This window comes from Callospermophilus lateralis, chromosome 10 (genome assembly GCF_048772815.1).
Source record: "Callospermophilus lateralis isolate mCalLat2 chromosome 10, mCalLat2.hap1, whole genome shotgun sequence".
Classification (NCBI taxonomy): domain Eukaryota; kingdom Metazoa; phylum Chordata; class Mammalia; order Rodentia; family Sciuridae; genus Callospermophilus; species Callospermophilus lateralis.
Window position 1 is genome coordinate 105,437,504 of NC_135314.1, and position 20,765 is coordinate 105,458,268.

Below are 20,765 nucleotides of genomic sequence, written 5' to 3' on the forward strand. Positions count from 1 at the left end.
TGGTGAGCGGAAAGTGAGAACTACCAACGGCAATGACCTGCTTTCCTACAGGATGCCCAACCTGGGGTCAGGAGGGGACTCCTGTGGCCTGTCCTGGCTTTAATTGGCGGTGGGGGCTGAAACAGTAAAAAGACAGGCAGCATCAGGAGAGGGCAACCTTAAAGCACCTTTTAAATATGGACCCTTCTGTGATTCGAGCCAGTAATTCTCAAACTTAATTGTTGAAAAGAACCACCCGGGGAGACTGAGAGCTCAGGGACCTCCAAACCTGCATTTCTAGGACAGTCCTCCCAGGGATCCCGGGATTCCACCTAGACTGGTCAGTCCTCCCAGGGATCCTAAGATTCCACCTAGACTGGTCAGTCCTCCGGGTTGAGAGACGCTGTTGAAAATGTGAAAATGCATTAAGACATTTCCTGTCCCCTAAAAGCATAAGGGGCGTGCTGACCATCCCCCAGCTCTGGTCAGCACAGGGGACCAATGCAGGGAGGCAGGCGGGAGGGAGCCGCCCATCCTAACCCAGCCTCCAGGGCCCTGAGCAACCTGTCAAGTGTTCAGGAAGTAAGTACAATTTAACAAGAGAGTTGGTTTTAGGGGGCAGGATAGCCTCCGGTGGCCGCCAGGCAGCCCGTTCACCCAGTGGGATGAGCTGGCCGGGCCGGTGGGAAGGCGCAGCTCCAAGAGAAGCGGGGTGATTGTGGGTCCTGACCTGTGAAGACACAGCGAATAAAACATCTATAAAAATTTTATTAAACACAGCGCACGCTGCCAGCGGCCTCGGCGGCTGTGGGGCTCACGGTGCTTCACGGACAGCACGTCGAGATAGTCACATTGATTCCTAGGTTCCCATTATCCGCAAAGAGATGTGCGATGGCCGTGTCGAAGACCAGGCAGTCGCTGTTCACGATGGCCGCGGCCACGCCGTCGTGGATGGACCGGGGCGTGGCCTCCCAGGTCAGTCTCCGACGATTGCCGTTTAGCTCCAGCCGGTAGGCGAAGTTCTCGGCCTGCTTGCGGGTGCCAATGAGCAGCACGATGGCGAAGAATTGCTGGTGGCCCTCGTACTTCTCCTGCTTCTCCAGCACCAGCATGAAGTGGTGGCCGAAGCAGGACTGCATCATCACCCAGTCCACGGCCCCCGGCAGGTTGATGTCCGTGGCCAGGAAGACGATGTCCTCCCCCTGCAGGGTGGTGATGCTCTTGTGGGCGTGCATGAGGTGGGACATCACAGCTTCCAGCGACCCCTGCCACTTGCAGGAAGCTCCGGGACACGGGCAGGAGTAGGGACGGTATTCACAGATGTCCTCGTGTTCCGGCTTCTCCGTGTGGTGCAGGGTCAGGGAGCAGCCCGTGGTGGCATACTGCAGAGACAGAGAGAAGCACACAGGTCACCACACCTTCTTCAGCATCTGCTGGCACAACCCCCTGAGCCCTTGCCCCCATCGGGTTTCCTGCCTTGCCTGCACTCCTGTCTCCACTGCCGGGTTGGCACGAGTGCATACAGGAGGCCACATACTCGGTTCCCACATGTCACCAACAGTGTTAAGCACCAGGGCCTTTCCTGAGCCAGGAATGTCCTGCTCCCCAGGCCCACCCCCATTCCAATGCTACTAAAAGATGAGAATTAATGTTCTTTTACTACAGTGAACACATTGAGAAGCCAACCTGGCTTTCCCCTTATTGTTTATGAATCTGTTGTTTGTTTTTATATCAAGGATTGAGCCCGGGGGTGCTTAACCACTGAGCCCCAGCCCCAGCCCTTTTATTATTTACTAAGAGACAGGGTCTCCTGACGTTGCGTAGGACCTCACTAAGGTGCCGAGGCTGGCACTGAACTTGTGATCGTCCTGCCTCAGCCTCCTGCTCTGTTGGGATCACAGGGCACCACTGCGCCAGGCTTCCCCCCACCCCCACCCCCACCCCACCGGGATTGCTTTGTGGGGAGCATTGGCATTAGACTAGTTTTCACATCATGACACATCATTTCTGTGACTCCCTCTATCCCTTCCTGGCTTGAACTGGTGACTGGCAGGCGGGCAGTGTGTAAGGCTACCCTCTGGGCACTGCAGGCCTGACCAGGCTAGGGCAGAGGAAGGCGGAGACCCTCCACACCTCGCCTTCCTATCTGCACCCTTCCCCGGGGCACTCTGTCCCTTCTCTTTGGGTGTAAAGAAAGCCCAGCTGAGCACTCCTTGGATATCACAGAAGACAGCTCATTGCAGGGTCCCAGCCAGGAGCGGCCCACTGCCCAGCCTGCCTGCCCAGGGCCAAGGGCCCTCGTCTCTAAGAGGGGCAGGGCAGCACCCGCAACAGGCCCCGGGAGCGGGGATCAAGGAGCTGACTGTCACCACTGCCCTGGGACCAGCCTCACAGGGTGGAATTAGAGTGACTCCTCCCTCACACTCGGGTGACATTTCCAGGAGGTAGGTCACCCCATCCTAGGAAGACCTCTCTGAAGGGAATTATACTTCTGCTCCCAACCTTTCCAGGAACGACGAAGCAACTCCTAGACACCAGAGGAGAGTCAGCCTGCAAGAGACACTGCAGAGGACTGTCCTGTTGTCACACAAGAAAGAAGAAGCCAGAGTCACCCTGCAGGTGAGCCCAGGGCCTGGCCTCAGACCTCGGGGTAGAGCGCAGGTGAAGGTGAGGAGCCTGGCTGCGACCTGGGGACGCATTCACGGGGATGCGCCGGCCGGCTCCAAGCAGGGGCAGAGCCAGGCCATCTTCTAAGATGCTGTGTCTGATTGCTCACAGAACAGCACCCTCCTGTGTCAGCCTCTCCCTACCCCACGTTACGAAGTGGCCCCTTACAAACTGGGAGTAGGTCAAATTCAAAGCTTTGTGGTTTGAACGTTGTCACCAGAAACATGGAAGTTTTGAGCCCTGTCTCTGTGCAGGAGGCCAAGCTACAACCCCCGAGAGGGTAGGCGCGAAGCCCACAGTCCCACTGCTGGGTGTCCAGTCTCCTCAAACCAGCAAAGAGGATTCCAGAAGACAGTCGGCTCCTTCCGCCCACCACTACCTCCCCATTACTTCACACAGATTATAGCCTTCAACAGGGACCGGCAGAAAGAACCCGCTGTTACCTGCTTTGTTGATAGGGTCTGCTTGTTCATGTTTTGGAACCATAAACTAATTTTAAAAGCCTGGATATAAATTAAAAAAAAAAAAAAAAACAGAAGGACAAACAAATTTACCCATGTATATTTACACACTGTGTTACTAACTTTGTAAAGCTCAAAAAAACAAGTCCCTGTTAACTGTGTTTTTAAACCTGGGGCGCGGCTGGGAGTCCGGAGTTCTCGGATGTCCCTATGTGAGTGGCGGGCGAGGCCCTTCTGTCCAGAGCCTGGTGTGGCTCAGGCTGAAACAGGCCCTCGGTATTTGGATGCAAAGACGTGTCAGCATGGGCTGTTGACCACAGCTGCCCAGGAATAACCCAGGAGTGAGAGGGACGCTGCCGGGGGCACCCAGAAATTCCCCCAGGCCTCCCCCACTTCACGTTAGGGTCTCACCATTCGCCACAGATATTGACCCCTGGTGATGGTTTCAGAACTTTCCCCACCCAAGCAGGAGTATTTACATTCTGAATTATGGTTTTGCCTTAAAAGTTGCACATTCAACTATTCTTTGAACCCAAATATAGACAGCAGGGGACCTCCCCTAATGACACAAATAGAGAAAGCATTACCTTGCATTTGTGAGGACAATGACCCTATGAAAAAAGACCTTGCTACAGCGCTCTTCTCTTAGACAAACATACTTCTAAAGGCCTGTGCTTACTCTGCTTTTTCTAAACAAGCAGACCTTTAATCCATTTCTCCTCTCCATGGTGGGGGAGGGCATGTCTCAGGACCCCCGGGGGCCACTTTAATGACAACTGGATTAGAGCTGTTGTGTCAAAGGGAAGCCCAAACCTGCACACTCACACGGGCCACGTTTCTGACTGAGGCTTGGAGCCACGCTGGAACCGTCTAGAGCATGCCAGATCCCCTCCACTGGGGTGCCCACCCAGGGATCTCAGAGGAGTTGAGGGGCCTGTGGATTCTCTGAGACTGCATGTAAAACTGCCTAGGTGCCTCTGAGCAGTCAGCCCAAATCTCCTGGGGCCCTGGCCTGGGGTTTGTGTTTTCTTGAAAAACTTCAAGGATTTCTGAGGGTTGCCAGGGCTCTGAACCTCTATGGCATGCAGTGGGAATAAGCTGTGTATCCTCCATTAGTGGTATTTCCAGTAGGAAAGGACCATATGCTCCAAGAATAAAGAATTCAAAGACAGTTGTCCCCCTTTATCTGTAGTTTTGCTTTCTGTGGTTTTGTTACTTGCAGTCAGTTGTCCAAAATTATTAAATGGAAAAGTTCCAGAAATATAAACTCATAAGTTTAAATTGTGCACATTTCTGAGCAGCATAATGAAATATAGCATGATCATGCCATCATTCAGGGTATCCACGCTGTATATACTATCCGCCCAACACTGTCAGGCTTAGTGATCCAGGATCACGTGAAGTAGATAATCTTCCTCCTGATGTATTTTCAGAAGATCAAAAGTAGCCTGATGGGGCTGGGGTTGTGGATCAGCAGTAGAGTGCCCACCTAGCACATGTGAGGCCCTGGGTTTGATCCTCAGCACCACATAAAAATAAATAAATAAAATAAATGTATTGTGTCCAACTACAACTAAAAAAATAAATATTAAAAAAATAGCCTAATGTAAAGTCACAATCTCTCTGCCATTTACCTCACTTTATCTAAAGTACTGTATCATCTGAAATCACTACAAGAAGCATGAGAACAGCATAGTAGGCTTCATTCACATATTTTTTGACAGTATATTGCTGTAACTGTTCTATTTGATATTTAGTTATCAATCTTCCACTATACCTAATTGATAATTGAATTTTACTATGGGTATGTATATATAGGATAAGACAGAAATGCAGAACCCTCGTGACACTACCTCCCCGGCCTCCCCTAGGGGTGTGGGATGTGTTCCTAGAGGATAAGCAGCGGGGGAAGACAGTACATCATAAATACTGTCCAACACAGGAAGACTGAGCAGGGCAGGCGGCGGGTTGTCTCAGGCGGGATGGGGTGAGGAGGGCTGTAAGGAACGCGTAGCTGTGGACAAAGAGCACGGAGCGGTTCTACCTATTTCTGGGCAGAGGGAGCGGTAGCAGGGGGACAAAGCTTGACGCAGGTCAGGCTGGACACACAGCTGGTTCATTTAGGTTTTCTCTGATAGCACCATGGGTGCACTATGGGATGGGATGGTTTGCAGCATCCCTGGTCTTTATCCATTAGATGTCAGTAGCAACTTCTCTCTGCCCCTCAGCTGTGGCAACCAGGAGTGTCCCCAGGCGTGGCTCTATGTCCCTAGTGGGCAGGCCTGCCCCAGCTGAGAACCACCGATTTCACTGAGAACACTGATCTCTTCTGATGAACAACAACACCTGGCTTCGGAGAAGCCCCCTTCACCGCTTCAGGAGGAGCCCATGCCAGAAACCAGGTTGGGCTGGTCTCCACTGACCAATGGGCACCCCAGGGCCCCTGGGGAATGCCAGCCCTGGCTGCAGAGCAGGATTGCTTCCCAAGCAAGGGGGTGGCCAGGGAGCAGGTTCTGCCTGTTTTTCAGACGAGACACAGGAGGCTCAAGAATGTGGTCACTTGTGGTCATACTAGAGCATAGCCCAGCATGCCCATGCTCGTCCAGTGCACCTCCTTCGCACACACCAGCTTGGGAGTCAAAGAAGCAACATTTTGGGAAAAAGGAACAGAACTGATGTGCATCTGCCTTCACCTTCTGCTGGGACCAGCACACACCCAACCTGGGGCCCACAGATGTGCTCCTCCTGGGTCTGCAGGACAGGCCCTGGGAGCTGTATGGTGGGAGCCCCAGGCCCTCCAGCCTTCTCCTGCATCTGGCAAGAAAGTCCCTCCTCCCTCCCCCATGCTGGGTTGGGTTTGCCCCACCTCATGAGAGGCCAGAGGCCTCCTGCACTTGGGCTCAGGAGGGTTTCCTCTGGGAGCCCGTTCCTCGCTGTGCCTCTTGTCACTGAGAGAAAGTAACTGGGTTGCAGAGGGCTGTGTATCCTGGGACACAATGCAGCTAGAACGAGCTCTCTCCCTAGGGAACCAGCACTTGTTCCCCTGGGGAGGGGGCTGGTTTTAAGTAAAGCCCCCAAAAGAGAAAAAAGAAAAGGAAGAAAAGGAAGATGGATGGATCAGGAAGGGCGAGAGAGCAAGGAGGAGAGGCTCAAAGAATCAGCAACGCCACTGAACCCACAGAGACGTCCCGGGTGCAGTGGCTCCGAGGCCCTGGGCAGCATCCTGCCAGGGAATGGCACTGCATGACCTGGGGCCTCATTTAAGTCTCTTCAGGGGGCAGTAGTTCCATGCTCTTCCTGGGCATGGGGCCTGCAGGTCCTGTTCAACCTGGAGTGTGGGGAGAGCTTGTCCCTTCACACACAAATACACATAACGAGGCCCTTCAGAACAGTCGGCATGGGCACCTGTTATTTATCTAAAAAACAGTCACAGCACATTTGTTTATGAAATGAGCACAAAGCAACATGGCCCTTCTTAGCTGGAGTAAAGGTCATGGTGCTGAGGGCGCAGGACAAGTCATTCAGTGACTCGGATTCCATGCAGTTCAGGAACAACTGGCTGAACTCCAACAGCCAACACTCCACCAGGAGGTGCCAGCTCCGGAGCGTCTCTGGGGATTGTGAGGTAACCACCTGCTCACCTCCTAGGAAACAGCTGAAGGATCAGCAAACCTGCCAGGGCCTCAAAAGAGAATGTGTTTTTCTCCTAGGAGAAAACAAAACCAAAAAAACCAAAGCACAATTGATATTTTGTTTCTGATGCCCATAAATTTTTGAATTAAATCCAAGAAATGACCTTGGACGAGGCAAAAGCAAACAGAGCTTCCCTCTGATCTAAATAAGCGGTAATGACCACAAAAAGGCACATCAGTGTCTGAATGCAATGTATGACCCTGGCCTAGGAAGCCAACGGCACTAAAGGACACACTAAAGGACGTAACTGGGCTGAAATGGGACATGACTGTGGATCACACGATCAAGTGTCTACTCTGTGTCAATTTCCCTGTTTTGATAACTGCTATAATTACATAAGAAAATGTCTTTGTTTTTAGGAGAAAAACAGGGAAGGATTTAGGGGCAAAAGGGCAGGATGCTTATGATTTACACCCAAATGGTTTAAAAATATGTATATGAGCAGAGAGCCCACAGACCATAAAGCCAAGGCAGCAAAAAGGAAATAACTGGTGAATCTGGATAAAGGCTATTTGGGAATTTTTGGTACTATTATTGCCACTTTCCTATAAGTCTGCAATCATATCAAAGTAAAAATGTATCAGAGAATTCAGGGACTAAGTCAGCAATTTATACTTCATGGGATAAAGGTCTGTTGGTTCAATGAATTCAGCTTTCCCATCTTTTTTAGTTTTTAAAGAGAAAATATACTTTTAACTACATGTCCATGTGTAAATGCAATCAGAGTTAACAGTTTTTCTTTTGCTAGAGGTTCTCTGGGGTTCATTTTAGAAATCGAAACAGCTTTGCAGCGAAGACACACATTGTTACAATAAGCAACCCTTCTTTGGTCCTCGCAGAGCACAGGCATTGCCACTGTCCTGGGATCCTGCCAAGGGGCTGTAGGCAACTGGCCGGTCTGCGGCCCGGGCAGATCCTCTGGTAGCAGTTTCACTTCCTGCCACCCCTTGTATCCCAAGGTAAATTCCGGCTCCATTCTGTCCTCATCTGATCGGTGAGCTCTGGAGGTCAAATGGAGCATTCAGAAATGAAAGTGGGGCTGTGAACTGAGGGTGGACGGGAGACTGGGCTCCTCACAGTTCACTTATCACGTGCGACCAGCAGGGAGCAGGGGAGCCTGGTGGGGCCTCCATCTTCTCCACTTCCTGCAGATGCTTGCAGCTGGGTGGCTGCTAACCCGTTGGGACTCACGTTATCACATGTTAAACTTACAGCTCGCCGCTTCTGAAAGCCAAGCTAGAGCTTCTGTGGCTGAGAATGTCCACCTGCCTCTTGCTATCATGGGTTTTCCTCCCATTGTTTATGGATCTATTAACTTTGCTTAGATTCGGTGTGACTTACAGACGGATTGCTTCTCGCCCACCCAATATTTGTTGACAGAGGAACACTACGTTTATCTGATGATGACAAAGAGTTCACCATGTTAATTCTCCTTTATTAAGTCTCACTCCAGAACTCAGCATTTAAAAAATCCAATATCCCGTGGGGAGTGGAGAAGACTGCTTACTTTTTATTTAGATTTCAGACACAACAGGTTTGTCTGTCCCCCCTCAATAAAGGGGCTTCACATTTTATTGACATGGCCTCTTGGTGTTTACAGCTCTTCTGAAAACTTACAGGGACCAGGGACACCAGCACTGCTCTTCTCTTGATGGCTCTGTGCTCCTCAGCTTTCTGCAGAGCCGCGAGAACCCAGGAAAAGCCATGATCAGAACCCACTATCCTCTGTGACCTTGAGCCCCCCTCTGTAGCTCACCCTTGACTCCTATGAACAGTGGAAGACCCATGGCCTCAGGTCAGCCAGTCTGACCTGGGCAACAGGAGAAAGTCAAACCTCTCGAGTGACTTGATTGTGATACTGGGCCTGCAGCCTCCCACCTAGGACCCCAGCACATCTTCATCTCACTCACTGTGAAGTCCTCACCTCCACTCCGAGGCCACTCGGGGAGATGACTATCTACCTGTGGCACAGCAACTGTTTTACAGATAATAATAGGAGAGGACGATATTACTCAGCACCAGGACATGACTCTCACCCCGCAGTGGTGAGAGTCATGTACTGATAACTCAGAATTTTCTTCTTGGGAAAGTAATCAAATTAAAATATTGGGCTCAAAAATTTACCCAAGAACATCGACGTCCCAGGAGCAGCAGACAACCTTCTTACTGAAGGGGGTGTTGGTGGAAGGCCTGGGACTGACTACTATCACAGACACTGGAGAACACCTTGTCACGGGGGCAGGGTGCCTGTGGCCTCACAGAGACTCTCAGGATGGCAGGGGTTTATTTTTAATCTTTGCAACTGTAAACAAAAGTTGACTTTTGACGATGCAGGTTTCTCATTTGACCCACAGCCAGAGTTAGCAACACCCACACATTGTCTTGGGAAACCAGTTTTTTGAGGTCCCTTCTGAGAGCACGCTCCAGCAAAGGAAAGGAATGGCTGGGTTCAAGGGCTTTCTGCTGAGCCACCAGAACCCTGCCCACCCCACATGCCAGGCTCCCACTCGCACGGTCACTTAACTGCCCTGACATGTCTTCCAACAGCGCCCTTCCTCCGCAGTCCTTCCTTCTTGACTGAGCAGTGAATTCCCCAGAAGACTTCAATGGTAGGGTTGTCACATTTGCAAATAAAATGACAAGATGTCCAGCATCTGCCAGGCAATGTCTGGGATATGCTTGTTCCTCCCCGTTTATGTGTTGCTTATTTGGAACTCAAATTTAACCAGCACTTTGTGTTTTACCTGGCAACACTTATAATTATAAGAGGGCCCTTCTGATACCATAGCCAGCTGTCCCTGCGAAGCCACCACCTGAGTCTGGAACGGAAGGGTGAGTGGGCAGCAGGTGAGTGGGCAGTAGGAAAGGCTTGAAGCAGAAAAGACATTGTAAGCCAGGTATAGTGGCCACACTTGTAATCCCAGCCGCTCTGAAGGCTGAGGCAGGGGGATCAGGAGGTCAAAGCAAGCCTAATCAACTTAGGGGGGCCCTAAGCAACTCAGTGAGACCCTGTCTTTAAATAAAATATAAAATAGGGCTCCAAATGTAGCTTAGTGGTTAAGGTCCCTGGGTTCAATCCCCAATACAAAAAAAAAAAAAAGACATTGTATATATAGTTGAAAGATCCAGATTGGTGTTTCTGGTCCCGAAATTTAGAAACTGTATGGGTTTGGGCAGATCTCTAAGGGGCACACTAAAGGCCTCCTACATCCTTTACACTGTGCCTGGGAGACAGCAGGAAACAGTGCGCCTATCCAGGCCTCCTGAGAGCAAGGCACACAACATCCCACAGCAACCAGCCAGCTCCTCCACGTCACCCACCAGGACCCTCCACCCTTTCTTCATGGCAAACTCCTGCTCAACCTTCGGATGGGGCTGGCACCACCACTGCAGAGAGACCTCCAGGCACCTCTGCTCCTTCCCTCTGGAAAAGTTCTGCTGCCCCGTTGGCACATCTACTGCCACCTCAGGCACAAAGTTTTGGGAGGACAAGGCAGCTGAACAGAAGCACTGGCTGGCGAGGCACGTGGGCCGCCGGGCTTCCCAGGCAGGGGTGGGTTTGGTTAAAAGGTGGTGGGGCTGGGTGTAGCTTAGGGCATGGCACTTGCTCAGTATGCACAAGACCCTGGGTTCCATATCCAGCTCCAGGGAAAGATATATGGGTAATGAGCAGCCCCCAATTCTGGCCTGAGGACAACACCAGCAGTGGGGGGTTGGGAAGCCACCTGCACTCGACAGAACCATAAAGAAACCTGCTTCACTCCCCAGAGCGTAGGTTCTGCATGTGCCCTGCAGGTCCACCCTAATTCCAGGAATTTGTCCTTAGGAAATGTTTATTTTCTTGTGCACAATGATTCTGTTATTGTGGAACTTTTTTTCTCAATCACAGTAAAAAAAAAAAAAAAAATAGAATGACTTATGTGACCTCAAATGTACCTTGATTAAATAATTCTGGTGCCGTTATGGAATTCTGGAATTGCAGCATCACATAACCATTAGACACGGCCTTAAAGATTTTCTATCACTGTAGAACAGCAGTCACAATGTATAAGATGAAAAAAAACAGGCTATGAAACAACAGTACGTTAGGAGTCTTCATTTTACTGCTTTTTGTTATTGTTTGTTGGGAAAACTTCACTGACACACAAGTTTGCAGGACATATGTGAAGTGCTATAGTGGTTTTTTTTTTCTTGACAGGGGAGGGCACTTATAAAGAATTTTAAGTTTACATTACTTTCTATATATCCTACATTTAAAAATAATGTCATGACTTTAAAAAGCATATGCTATAATGTGTGAAATCAGATATACAGAGTGTAATACATGCATTTTTAAAACCTGGTTAATCAAACCAGGCTTTCCCTTTTAGGAGTATTAGAGAAATGAGGTACAGTCTCGACGGCAACCATCCAATGCCAGGGGCCAACCTACCTAGCTCTGTGGAAGCCCTTGAGGATGAGGAGGAGGGACAGGAAGTCCGGGGGCAGAAATAAGAAATGAGCCTGGGCCTGACCTCAGGCATTAGCCACTCTCCCCCTACGAGTTTCTAACTGCGCATGTGCACTGCATGCCAGGGCTGTGCTGGGCACTCTGCAAGGCTTCCACCACACTGGTCCTCACAACAACCCTATCGCAACCCCATTTTACCAGTGAGGCACTGAGGCTGAGAGGCCACCAGATAGCTTGAGGGGCTGGAACAGAAGGCAGGAGCAGGACCTGTAAGCAGGGAACCAGTGACCAAGACACCACCTCTGTTGAGTGAAAGTTTGAAAGAGTGGGTCTCTACAAGGCAGAGAAACTTGGGCCCCACAGATGCTACAGTCTAAGGAATCGTGACGTAAAATGTTCACCAAACTGGGAATGAGGGGATTGCAGTTTCGTGGTTTTCAAGGAATAGAGAAAGACCCGGGCCTCTGGGGTGACAGTGACGAAACCCTGCTGGAGTTTGCAGTGTCTCTCCTGAGCCTTGGAAAGTACACACTGAACATAAAGCAGTCTTTGATCAGGAAAACGTCCTAATTTTCCCTTTTCTGGAACCACAGTCTGGTCACACAGTGTGTGTGTGTGTGACCAGGCCCTGCACAAGCCGTCAGCAATATACGTGGCTCTGAAGACTGGCTTTCAGCGTAGCCAGTGTGCACCTACTGTGTGCTCCTTTCAAGGAGTGAGGACCTTGCGGGTTTTAATAAGAAATGCTATTTATTGTAAATTTTGTCAGAGGCACAAATGTGTCCCTTAAGCCGCTGGCCCTGAGGTTTTCTACAGTCACACAGTGCTTTCTAGGGGCTTTTAAAAAGGGCTCTGGTGCAGAAGCAGGGAGCACCTAACACACACTCAGGCTGGCACTTTCCAGGCCAGACTGGCTAGTCAGACGTTTTGGTTCCTCTCCATCTTGCTTGTAGGAAGGATCAACTGTAATGCAAATTCACTCCAGCTCCAGGTCCTGGAGACCTGTGAAGTCTCTGGCCCACGATGTGTTGATGTGTCGAGTTACATTTTACTCTGATACATAATATTCTTGTGCTTCTGTTCTCAATTTTGAATGCCACATTGCCAGTTTTGCTCTTTAAAACCTTGAACCTTGGTGCTAATGTGGCTCTTCGTCCTGACAGCACATTCCATGCACTCTTACGGGCGACCTGTCAATTTCAAGCAGCAGTGAGGGCCGCAGGGCCAGTCTCCTAAGTGTCTGTGCCTTTGGGGGCCTTCTGAGGTTAAGAAGAGATCTTGGAGACTGTTTTGACTCACCACTATCTCCTCAGACTTTGAGGTGATCACCCATCACCTCACCAGTACCCTAACTTCACCCTCCCTCCTGTGATCAGGGAGGCCGAGGCCCTGGACAGCATTTCTGATCTGGCCTCAGAGCACCCAGCGCCAGGTAGGATCACCCTTCTTTACCACAATGAAGGAACAGGCTCAGGCTCAGGCTCAGGCAGTCTGTGACTGGACAAAATCAGACAAAGCCAGGACCTAGAGAAGCCAGCTCCTGTCTGCTGTCTGGGACCCTTATTAGATTCCAGAACTTTAGAGTGAGAAAGAACCTTGATATCATCATTTAGCTCTTCTCCTAAAGACCCTTGGGTGCAAAAAATAAACTGGCTGTCTAAAGTCAAACATCCAGTCATCAAGACAACAGCTGAAGACTCTGGATGGCCAAGACGAACATTCTCTTGGCCAGGAAGGAAAAAAGAAAACAAGAAATAAAACCCCAATTTTCAGTTCCAAAGTTCACGTATGATAAGAATCGGAGGAGAAGCTGTAGACTCAGTGAATGCTTTCTAGAAGACCAATGGGAGCTTGTCCTCGGCAGCTGGAATTTGGCCTGCAGACATGGTTAGTTTGGGCAGCAATGGCAGGCAGGTGCTGGCTCTACCTGTGGATTTGGCCCATGCTGGTAAAAAAATTTAAAAATATTTAACATAAGAGTTCAGATTTCTGGGCTTTTGGTGAAAAATTATTAAAAATTATAAAGGTCTGGCATGGTTCCATTCACATCCCCAGGTGAGGGAGGGCTGCCCTCTGGGTGGGAGTTTCTGTGACGGCGGGGTCTTACTGTGTTGACCAGACGGTTTGGAACTTGTGGGCTTGACTGATCTCCAGTGATCTCGCCTCAACCTAGGGTTATCCTCCTTGGAGGCACAAATTCTCTGGCTCCCCACCACCTGTACTGCTCCTTGAGGTCCCCTGCCCTGAGGCCATGTGTCACACACCTCTCCCAGGCACACCCTTTCCCTTCCAGCACTCTCAGTTGCTCTCTACTGGACCAGTGTTGGCCCTCACTGAGGGCCTGGAAGCATTCAGCCAGGTTGAGTGACCCTGTATGGCTTCTTTTTTTTTTTTTTTTTTTTTTAACAATACCACCACAATCTAACTACGGGGCAGAGTTGTCTGGCTGAGGCATCCATATTCAATACTTTGAAGACATGCTACCAGAAACCTTTAAAGAGGACAGAGAAACAGTGGAAAGACGCGTGGGGAGGCACGTGGGCTGGGGTGTGCAGAGAAGCCCAGGCCCACGGCGGGAGGCACGGTGGAGCATGCTGAGCTGTAGGCAGACACGTCGCCCTTCACTTTCCTACACCCCACCCACACCCACAGAGGGGGAGCTTCCTATGGAATGGGTTGTCAACACTCTTAGTCACAGAGTGCACTGTGGCCACCCAGGGGGAAGCTGGCTGACAGACACCGTTTTTGAAAAGCGGACACCAGCTAACAAGGCAGGTGGCACCCTGTCTCAAAGGTGTGGCTACACTTGAGCCTTTACTTAAGTGGCTCCACACCAAGGTATTTGGCAACACGTCCATTTTTTGGCCATTGGAAGCACAACCAGCAGGGAACTGTGTTGGACCAGGCCGTCAGAGGCCTCTCTGGGGATCTTATCCACCAGATAGTTTTGTTACTACTATCAACCTGGAGTTGTGATTTGGACACTTGGGGTGTAAATTCAGATTCAACATTTCTATGTTTGATTCAAAATTTCTATTCAGTAAGGAGTAAAGTGCATTCCTGTGTGGGGAGACCACAGGGCCAGTGGCTCATGTGTGACATGACAAGTCAGTCCACCTAAGCACTCTGCAGGCATGAGTCTTCTCACGTGAGAGAAAAAAAAGCAAATTCATGAAAGTTGCCACATGCAAAGCTGGCCCATGGAAGGTGCCTAGAGGCTGCCCGTAGCTCCCCTCTCTCCATGGATTGCTGGCCACACTTAGAAGTCCAGCAGTCAGGTATCTCCTTTAATAGTGAGGAAAGCAAGGACCCCAGAGGGGGGCTTTCAGGCAAACCGGGGCAAAACCATGTAGTTTTGGAGACCTGGGCTCTGCTACTTTACCCAACACTGGTAAAGGTGGGTAAATGGAATAAGCTGGCTCCTAAGGGAAATTTCAAGTGCAGGTGGGGGCAGTGACAAGGCAGTCCCTAGGATTTCCAGGAGCTTGGCACTGCAGGCTGAAGGGTTTTCAGTTTGACACAGACCTTCGTCCTTTCCTGGCCCACCCTTACCAAAGTATATCTCTTTGCTCGTTGCTGGGCCTATTATACACTCAGATTTGGCTTCTCCATACTAACTGAGAGCTGCCCTGCTAACCAGAGGTGAGGCACGCACACTTCACCTTCACAAATCTCACACATCTGCACACACGAGATTGACCCCAAGGTCCATTCTAAGCGTGGCTCCTGGTCTGTAGATGACAAGATGACCCTTTAAAGTTTCAGCTGGCAAAGTTGAAGCTGTGCCCAGCTGCATTCTTACAAAGACTTGCAAGATCACTGCTGCATACACAGGACTCTCCCTGATTCCAAAGAGGACACTTTTCAAGAACGTTTTAGGACGGAACACGTGCTTCCCAGGAACCAGAGCCCTAGGTACTCCCAGTGCAGCTCCACACTCCACAGGGCTCGACCGTTCCCCTCCCTTGCTCTTATGAGATTGTGTTTCAGAAATAAGTCATGGAATGCTGGCGGGTGCCAAGTGCTCACCTGGGAACGGTAGAAGGCCATTTTTCTTCCAGGTAAGCAGTATAGGAGGAGGGCTTGAAAGCAGAGGAATTCACTAAGGGTGTCTGAAACCCCGCAGTCCAAACATGGATTCAAACCCTTATTTGAATATTCTATTTTAAACCTGGTTGGTGGCAGGGCAGAAGACCGAATTAATTCACTCATTGTACTAACTTAAGTCTCAGGCCTGAATTCTCTGGTGAATTATTTTTAATTTAAAAACAGACTCTTGCCCTATTTAAAAAAAAAAAAAAAAGCAGCACTGACGAGAAACACAAGAGGCTAAATGGCTCCAAAGGCAGAAGTCACTTGTACAAGAGAAACTCATGTGTCTCCATGACAGTCTTTCCACCTCCAGGTTCAGGAAGTGACCTCTGCAGTGCAGCTGTGTTCTAAGGAGGCAAGAGACAGGTCAGTCTGTGCCACTGCTCCTGAGGAATTCTAAGTTGCGGATGGAGGTAAACAGATGTTACAATATAATCACATAATGTAATCACAAAATGTAATATTAGGCCACCGTTTAAAATATGACGAGGTTCTACTAGGTTTGATATAAAAGAAAATATATCAATTTAAAAAGCAAGTTGCACAAGGTATTTTTGGAGGAAAACTTATGTCTATGTATGGGTATAAAAAACCTTCAGACACACTGACATCCACCATCTATATTTAGCCTCAAGGGTGCAATGTACACAGGGCTCTAAGAGTCTGTGGAGACACACTTCACAGTGACAGGGGGGAGCAGGAGATTTTTAGTCTTCTCGCTGTACTTTTCTTGTCTTTGGGGTCTTCATTTCTCACAAGGGCACTGGTAATAGGTGACAATTTAAACTAAAGAATAAAGTGACTGGCTTTAGAGAATGCTAAGGGTGGCTCCTGTGTGTCCCTGTTAAATGCCTGTGCTGACCCTCTGTGCTGACCCAGGGGGGACAAACGTGAGCCCTTGGAAGGCCTGGGACAGGGAAAGGCGTGGCTGGCAGGGTTCTCTCTTTGCTGGAGGAAAACAGGCTCCAGGCACCCCCCCCCCACACACACACACACACTCACCACCACCACATTTTTTAAAGCTACACTCCCTAGAGCTCCCACGTGTCCGGGTGCGCAGCCAGTGGAAGCAGGATCCAGGAGGAACCCACTACCAGCCGAGCGCCGGTGAAGGGTGAACCGAGTCGGCCCATCTCCCTTCTCAACCAGCTTCCCAGCGTAGAGCCAGCCCCGTGGAGCACACCCGGGCACAGGTCTGCGGAGGTCGCAGGCTCTGGGCTGGGGGAGCTGCGCTGTGTTCCAACAACCAGCTAGAGCCAATTAATCTGGGATCAGTGCTCAGACAAATGTCAACCCAGAGCAACTCCCCAAGTGGACAGGTGGTCACAGGGAGGGTGGACAAAGTGTAAACAGTTTTGGTCTTGTTTTTTTAAAAAAGAGATACCATCCACCTCTTAGGGCCTAGGAGAGGGCTGGAGGACGGAGTTTCGGAAGCTTGCGGGGCAGAAGTGCTCGGGCTGTCCCTGGGCTTACCTTGCAGGGAAACAGGACTGCCGAGGCCACTTTCTCCATAGCCAGATTCCTGATGCTGGGCGTCAGCGCGCCCCTGCACGTCGGGCAGCAGCTCAACTTCTGGCGGCATTGGTTACACACCAGGTGCCCGGCCTGGCACTGCAGGATGGGGGGCAGGACATAGTCAAAGCAGACCGGGCACTCGAAGAGCGAGGTCAGCTCGTGGTGCTGCGGGGACACCGGGCCGGCCCCGCCGCCGCCGCCAGGGCCTGAGATCACCGCTGCCGCGGCGGGCACCGCGGACGAGCCGGGGCCCGCAGCCGAGATGGTGGCGGCGGCTGGGGGCGCAGCCGGGGACTGAGCGTGCTGGGTCTGCGGCGGCGGCTGCTTGCTGCAGGGTTTGTTAGCGCTGGGGCCGGTGGAGGACGGGCGGCTCATCGCGCTCTGAACCAACCATGGAACTGCGGGCGCCTGCCTGCCGCGGGGCCGCCCGGGTCAAGGCGGTGCGCGCCCCGCGGGCGGCGGGCTCCGGGGCAACGCCACGGCGCCCAGCCGGGGACCGGGTGCGGGGACGATCGACCCAGGAAGGCGGAGTCTGGACTGCGCTGACGCTCTCTGCGGCCCCGGCGCTACTAACGCCCCTCCGCCTCCGACCCCTCGCGGTGTCCTGCTCTCGGTGGCCTTCGGCCCCGAACCCGAGCGGTGCGGAGAGCCCCGGCCCACCAGCTTCTGGAGCGGCAGCTGACGCAAGCCCCGGGGGCGCGCGCGGACGTGACGCCTGGACACGTGTGCGACCGCCCAGGCGCGCGGGGACTGGCAGAGCCACCCTGCGCCTGGGCGCGGGCTCCGCCCGGCTCCAGCTGGCAGCGCAGGGGCCGCCTAGCGCCGGCGCTTCCTGCTCGAGCGGCCGCCCGGCCCGCCCCAGAGCGCGAGTCGCCTTTCCGGGCTGGGCAGGGGGCCGCCCTCGGGGAAGGCGTCGCCCAAGTCCTCTGGCCACACCCCGGGGAGCCTTGGCGACGCGTAGCCGCGGCTCAAACCAGAAGGGCAACTTGAGGCCGAGCGGGGGCGTGGCGGTGGGCGGGCCGGGACGCGAGCGGGCGCCGGCGCGGGCGTCCCCGGACAGGTCGCTACCCCCAGGGGCGGCTTTTTTCCCTTCTGAGTCACTGGGGGCGCGGGAGACGCGTGCGACACGGCAGCCGGGCCCTTGGTTTGGTCTGGACGCGCCGTACGACTGGACGCAAGCTGAGCGAGGGACTCGGGACCTAGTTCTGAGCTGGTGGAATGACGCCGGGCCACGCCTTGGTCCTCCCCGCGGGGCTGGTGGAGGTAGAGGCCGCTCCTACCACCGCGAGCCTGGCCGAGGCTTCCTGGAATCGCGCGCCCGGCCTGCCTACCCGGCCGGGGAGGGAATCACGAACTGCCTGGTCTAGGAGAGGTCGAGATCCCTTGGATGCGGGAGCGTGGGTTGGGTTGAGGCCCAAGCCTCTAGCGGAACTCGCTGTGACCTCCCGGTGGATCTCGCCCAAGTGCAGGCTTTGAGCGAGGCGTGGCGTTCGCCCTGCGCGCCGCGCGGAGGCGCTGGAGAGGGCGCGAGAGCCAGGGGCGCACGTGCTCCGGAGGGTACGACTCCCACTAAGCTGCCTGTCAGAAAGTCTGCGCGAGCCTGGGCACTGAAGCTGGGAAGGGCTTCCTATGGGGATTCATTTCTTTATGGGAAAAACGAAGGCGAGGAGCGACCCCGTCAGCATGACTGGGTTGAAAGTGTGCCCTTCACATGTCATCTGTGTGACTTTGAGCAAGTTCTTCAACTTCTCCGGGTCTCGTTTTCTCATCTGCAAAAGTGAATTAAAACACCTGTCTTATAGGTGGGGTAGTGAGGATTAAATGCGCTTTTATATTGTCAAGCTCTTAGAACTCACCCGTCTCCGGGTTGTTTAAACGTTAACTGTTAAGAAAATAGTAGTAAACATTTAATATTAATATTAATTAACATCAGCATAGAATCTGACCAAGATACAGCAGTTAGAGCCCAGAAGAAATAAAGTTTAGTTTTATAAAAGATCTACAAAGACTCCATGCATGGAATTGGTGGAATTTGAGCTGAAACTTGAAAAAATAGTATAGATGTCACTTAATCATCCAGTAAGTTTCCTGAGCGTTTATTATGTGCCAGCTACTGTTCAAACTTGAGGATGGTTCTCCTTCAGTTTACCTTCTTAGGAAGCAGGCCACTAACGTCATGGGGAGAATTTCGGATGTGTGGGGGAAATGGGGGTGGGACATGCCGGGAAAGTGGGGGCGCTGAAGCACCCTGAGGGTGCCGGGCAGGTGTCCTGGCCCTGGCGGAGGTGCTGGGAGTGCAGGGGTGTTCCGCCAGCGCGTGGGCAGCTTCAATTGGCTGCACATGACGTTTACTTCAATGATACAGGCAAGTGCAGTGAACTTTTAAAAGCCCTGTTACATGGCTGAACTTGAACTTTTGGATGGGTGCGGAGGGAAGGGTGAAATAGCAATGGCTGACATTTATTGAGTGTGCAATGGCTGACATTTATTGAGTGTGCAGGTGGTTCTAGGGTTTTGCAGCCACCCTGCACTGCAGGTCCTGTTGTTGGGTCCCTGTGTGCTGAGGAGAGGGAGAGGAAGGGCGGCTAGTTTGCTCAGGGTCACACAGCTGAGAAGAGGGGCACTGCTGGCCCTCCCCTAGGCCACCCCTGCTCTCAGTCCCCCAAGGCCTTCAGGTAATACTGCACACAGGACCTTCACAGAGGCTCAACGAAACCCTGCATTTTTGTGGGCAAATTTCACGTAAATTCTTTCCTTAGCTGGTCTTGAGAAAAAGTAAATCACTTTCTGTTTATTCCATTTTCACCTTTTTTGTAAGAACATAATAGCAGTGACAGGAAAAGTGTCACATATAGTTTCACTTTTATTGGAGAAAATGTGACATTTTCCACTCAATTCAAAACCTGAGCAGTTGGGAGCTTTTACTGGAGTGTGTTCTTTCCCTTCTCTGGCCCCCTGGTGCGGGCACCCCCATGCTCAGGGTGTACTGACTCTCATTGAAGAAGTGGGGTCCTCTTGTATATTGACATGAGCATTCAGTGTCCAGCCAGACAGGCCCTGGGCATTCACCCAACAGTTTGGTTCTTCAGGGGGAGTGTTGAAACAAAGAACAGGAAAAGCAATTCTGTGCAGAGAGAGTTTGGTTTATTTTTCTAAAAATACAGCTGACCCATCCACTCTTAACCCTGGCAGATGCCTCCTGTGGTTCAGAGACTGTTCTTTTTGCTTCCTCTTTCAGATCCTTGCAATGCTGATTAAGTTGACTAGGGTGATTAGAAAACAAAAACCCTGGGCAATTGTAGGCAGTGGGCAAGAGAAGAGTGGACAGGCTTGCTGGGTGAAGCTGGCCTTTCCAGTTCCCCCTTCTTTGTCTTCCTTCCCTGGGGTGTGTGAATCAGAGAAAGGTGACCTTTGCACCTTGGGCATCATGAGCTAGAGCTCCTCTATCAGGAGGGTAGTCCACTAGAGCGCCACAGAGCTCCAACTCAGTGGGGATTCATGTGTGTGGAATTGAGTTGTTTGGGGGTCTATTTGCTCCTGATAGTGTTGCTGTTTCTGGGCCTCTGTTTAATGGGTGACTTTGTGGCCTGGGGGAGGGGAGTTCACTCTTTGTAACCTCCTGATTCATGATTCATTTCTCACGCCTGCTGACTGAGAGGTTAACCTCCTTTTTCCTCCCACTGAGCTGTGGATTGCACTATGTCAGGCAGGACATCTTAACCTGACTCTGCTCTGTGCTCAACTTTAAAACTGGGGGCGTATTGAGTAATCCTTTCTTTCCTTAAAATCCAGGGTGAGTTGTGTTGAAGAACTCACAGGCAGGTGCCTCATTGCCCCTCAGTTGCTGAGCCCAGCCTCCGACTGGGCAGGCCTGCGCTTGCCCTTCTTTCTGTTACTTACAAATTGTG

General features: G+C 51.6%; 1 protein-coding gene across 1 annotated transcript; it reads right to left on the bottom strand.

The window, feature by feature from the left end:
- Positions 1–727: 727 nt before the first annotated feature.
- Positions 728–17,639, bottom strand: Siah2 (siah E3 ubiquitin protein ligase 2). Its single transcript, XM_076868514.2, has 2 exons — positions 16,816–17,639; positions 728–1,361 (listed from the first exon to the last, which is right to left on the bottom strand). Exons 1-2 carry the CDS (start codon positions 17,230–17,232, stop codon positions 804–806), a joined length of 975 nt encoding a protein of 324 aa, XP_076724629.1. The 5' UTR covers positions 17,233–17,639; the 3' UTR covers positions 728–803.
- Positions 17,640–20,765: the final 3,126 nt, after the last annotated feature.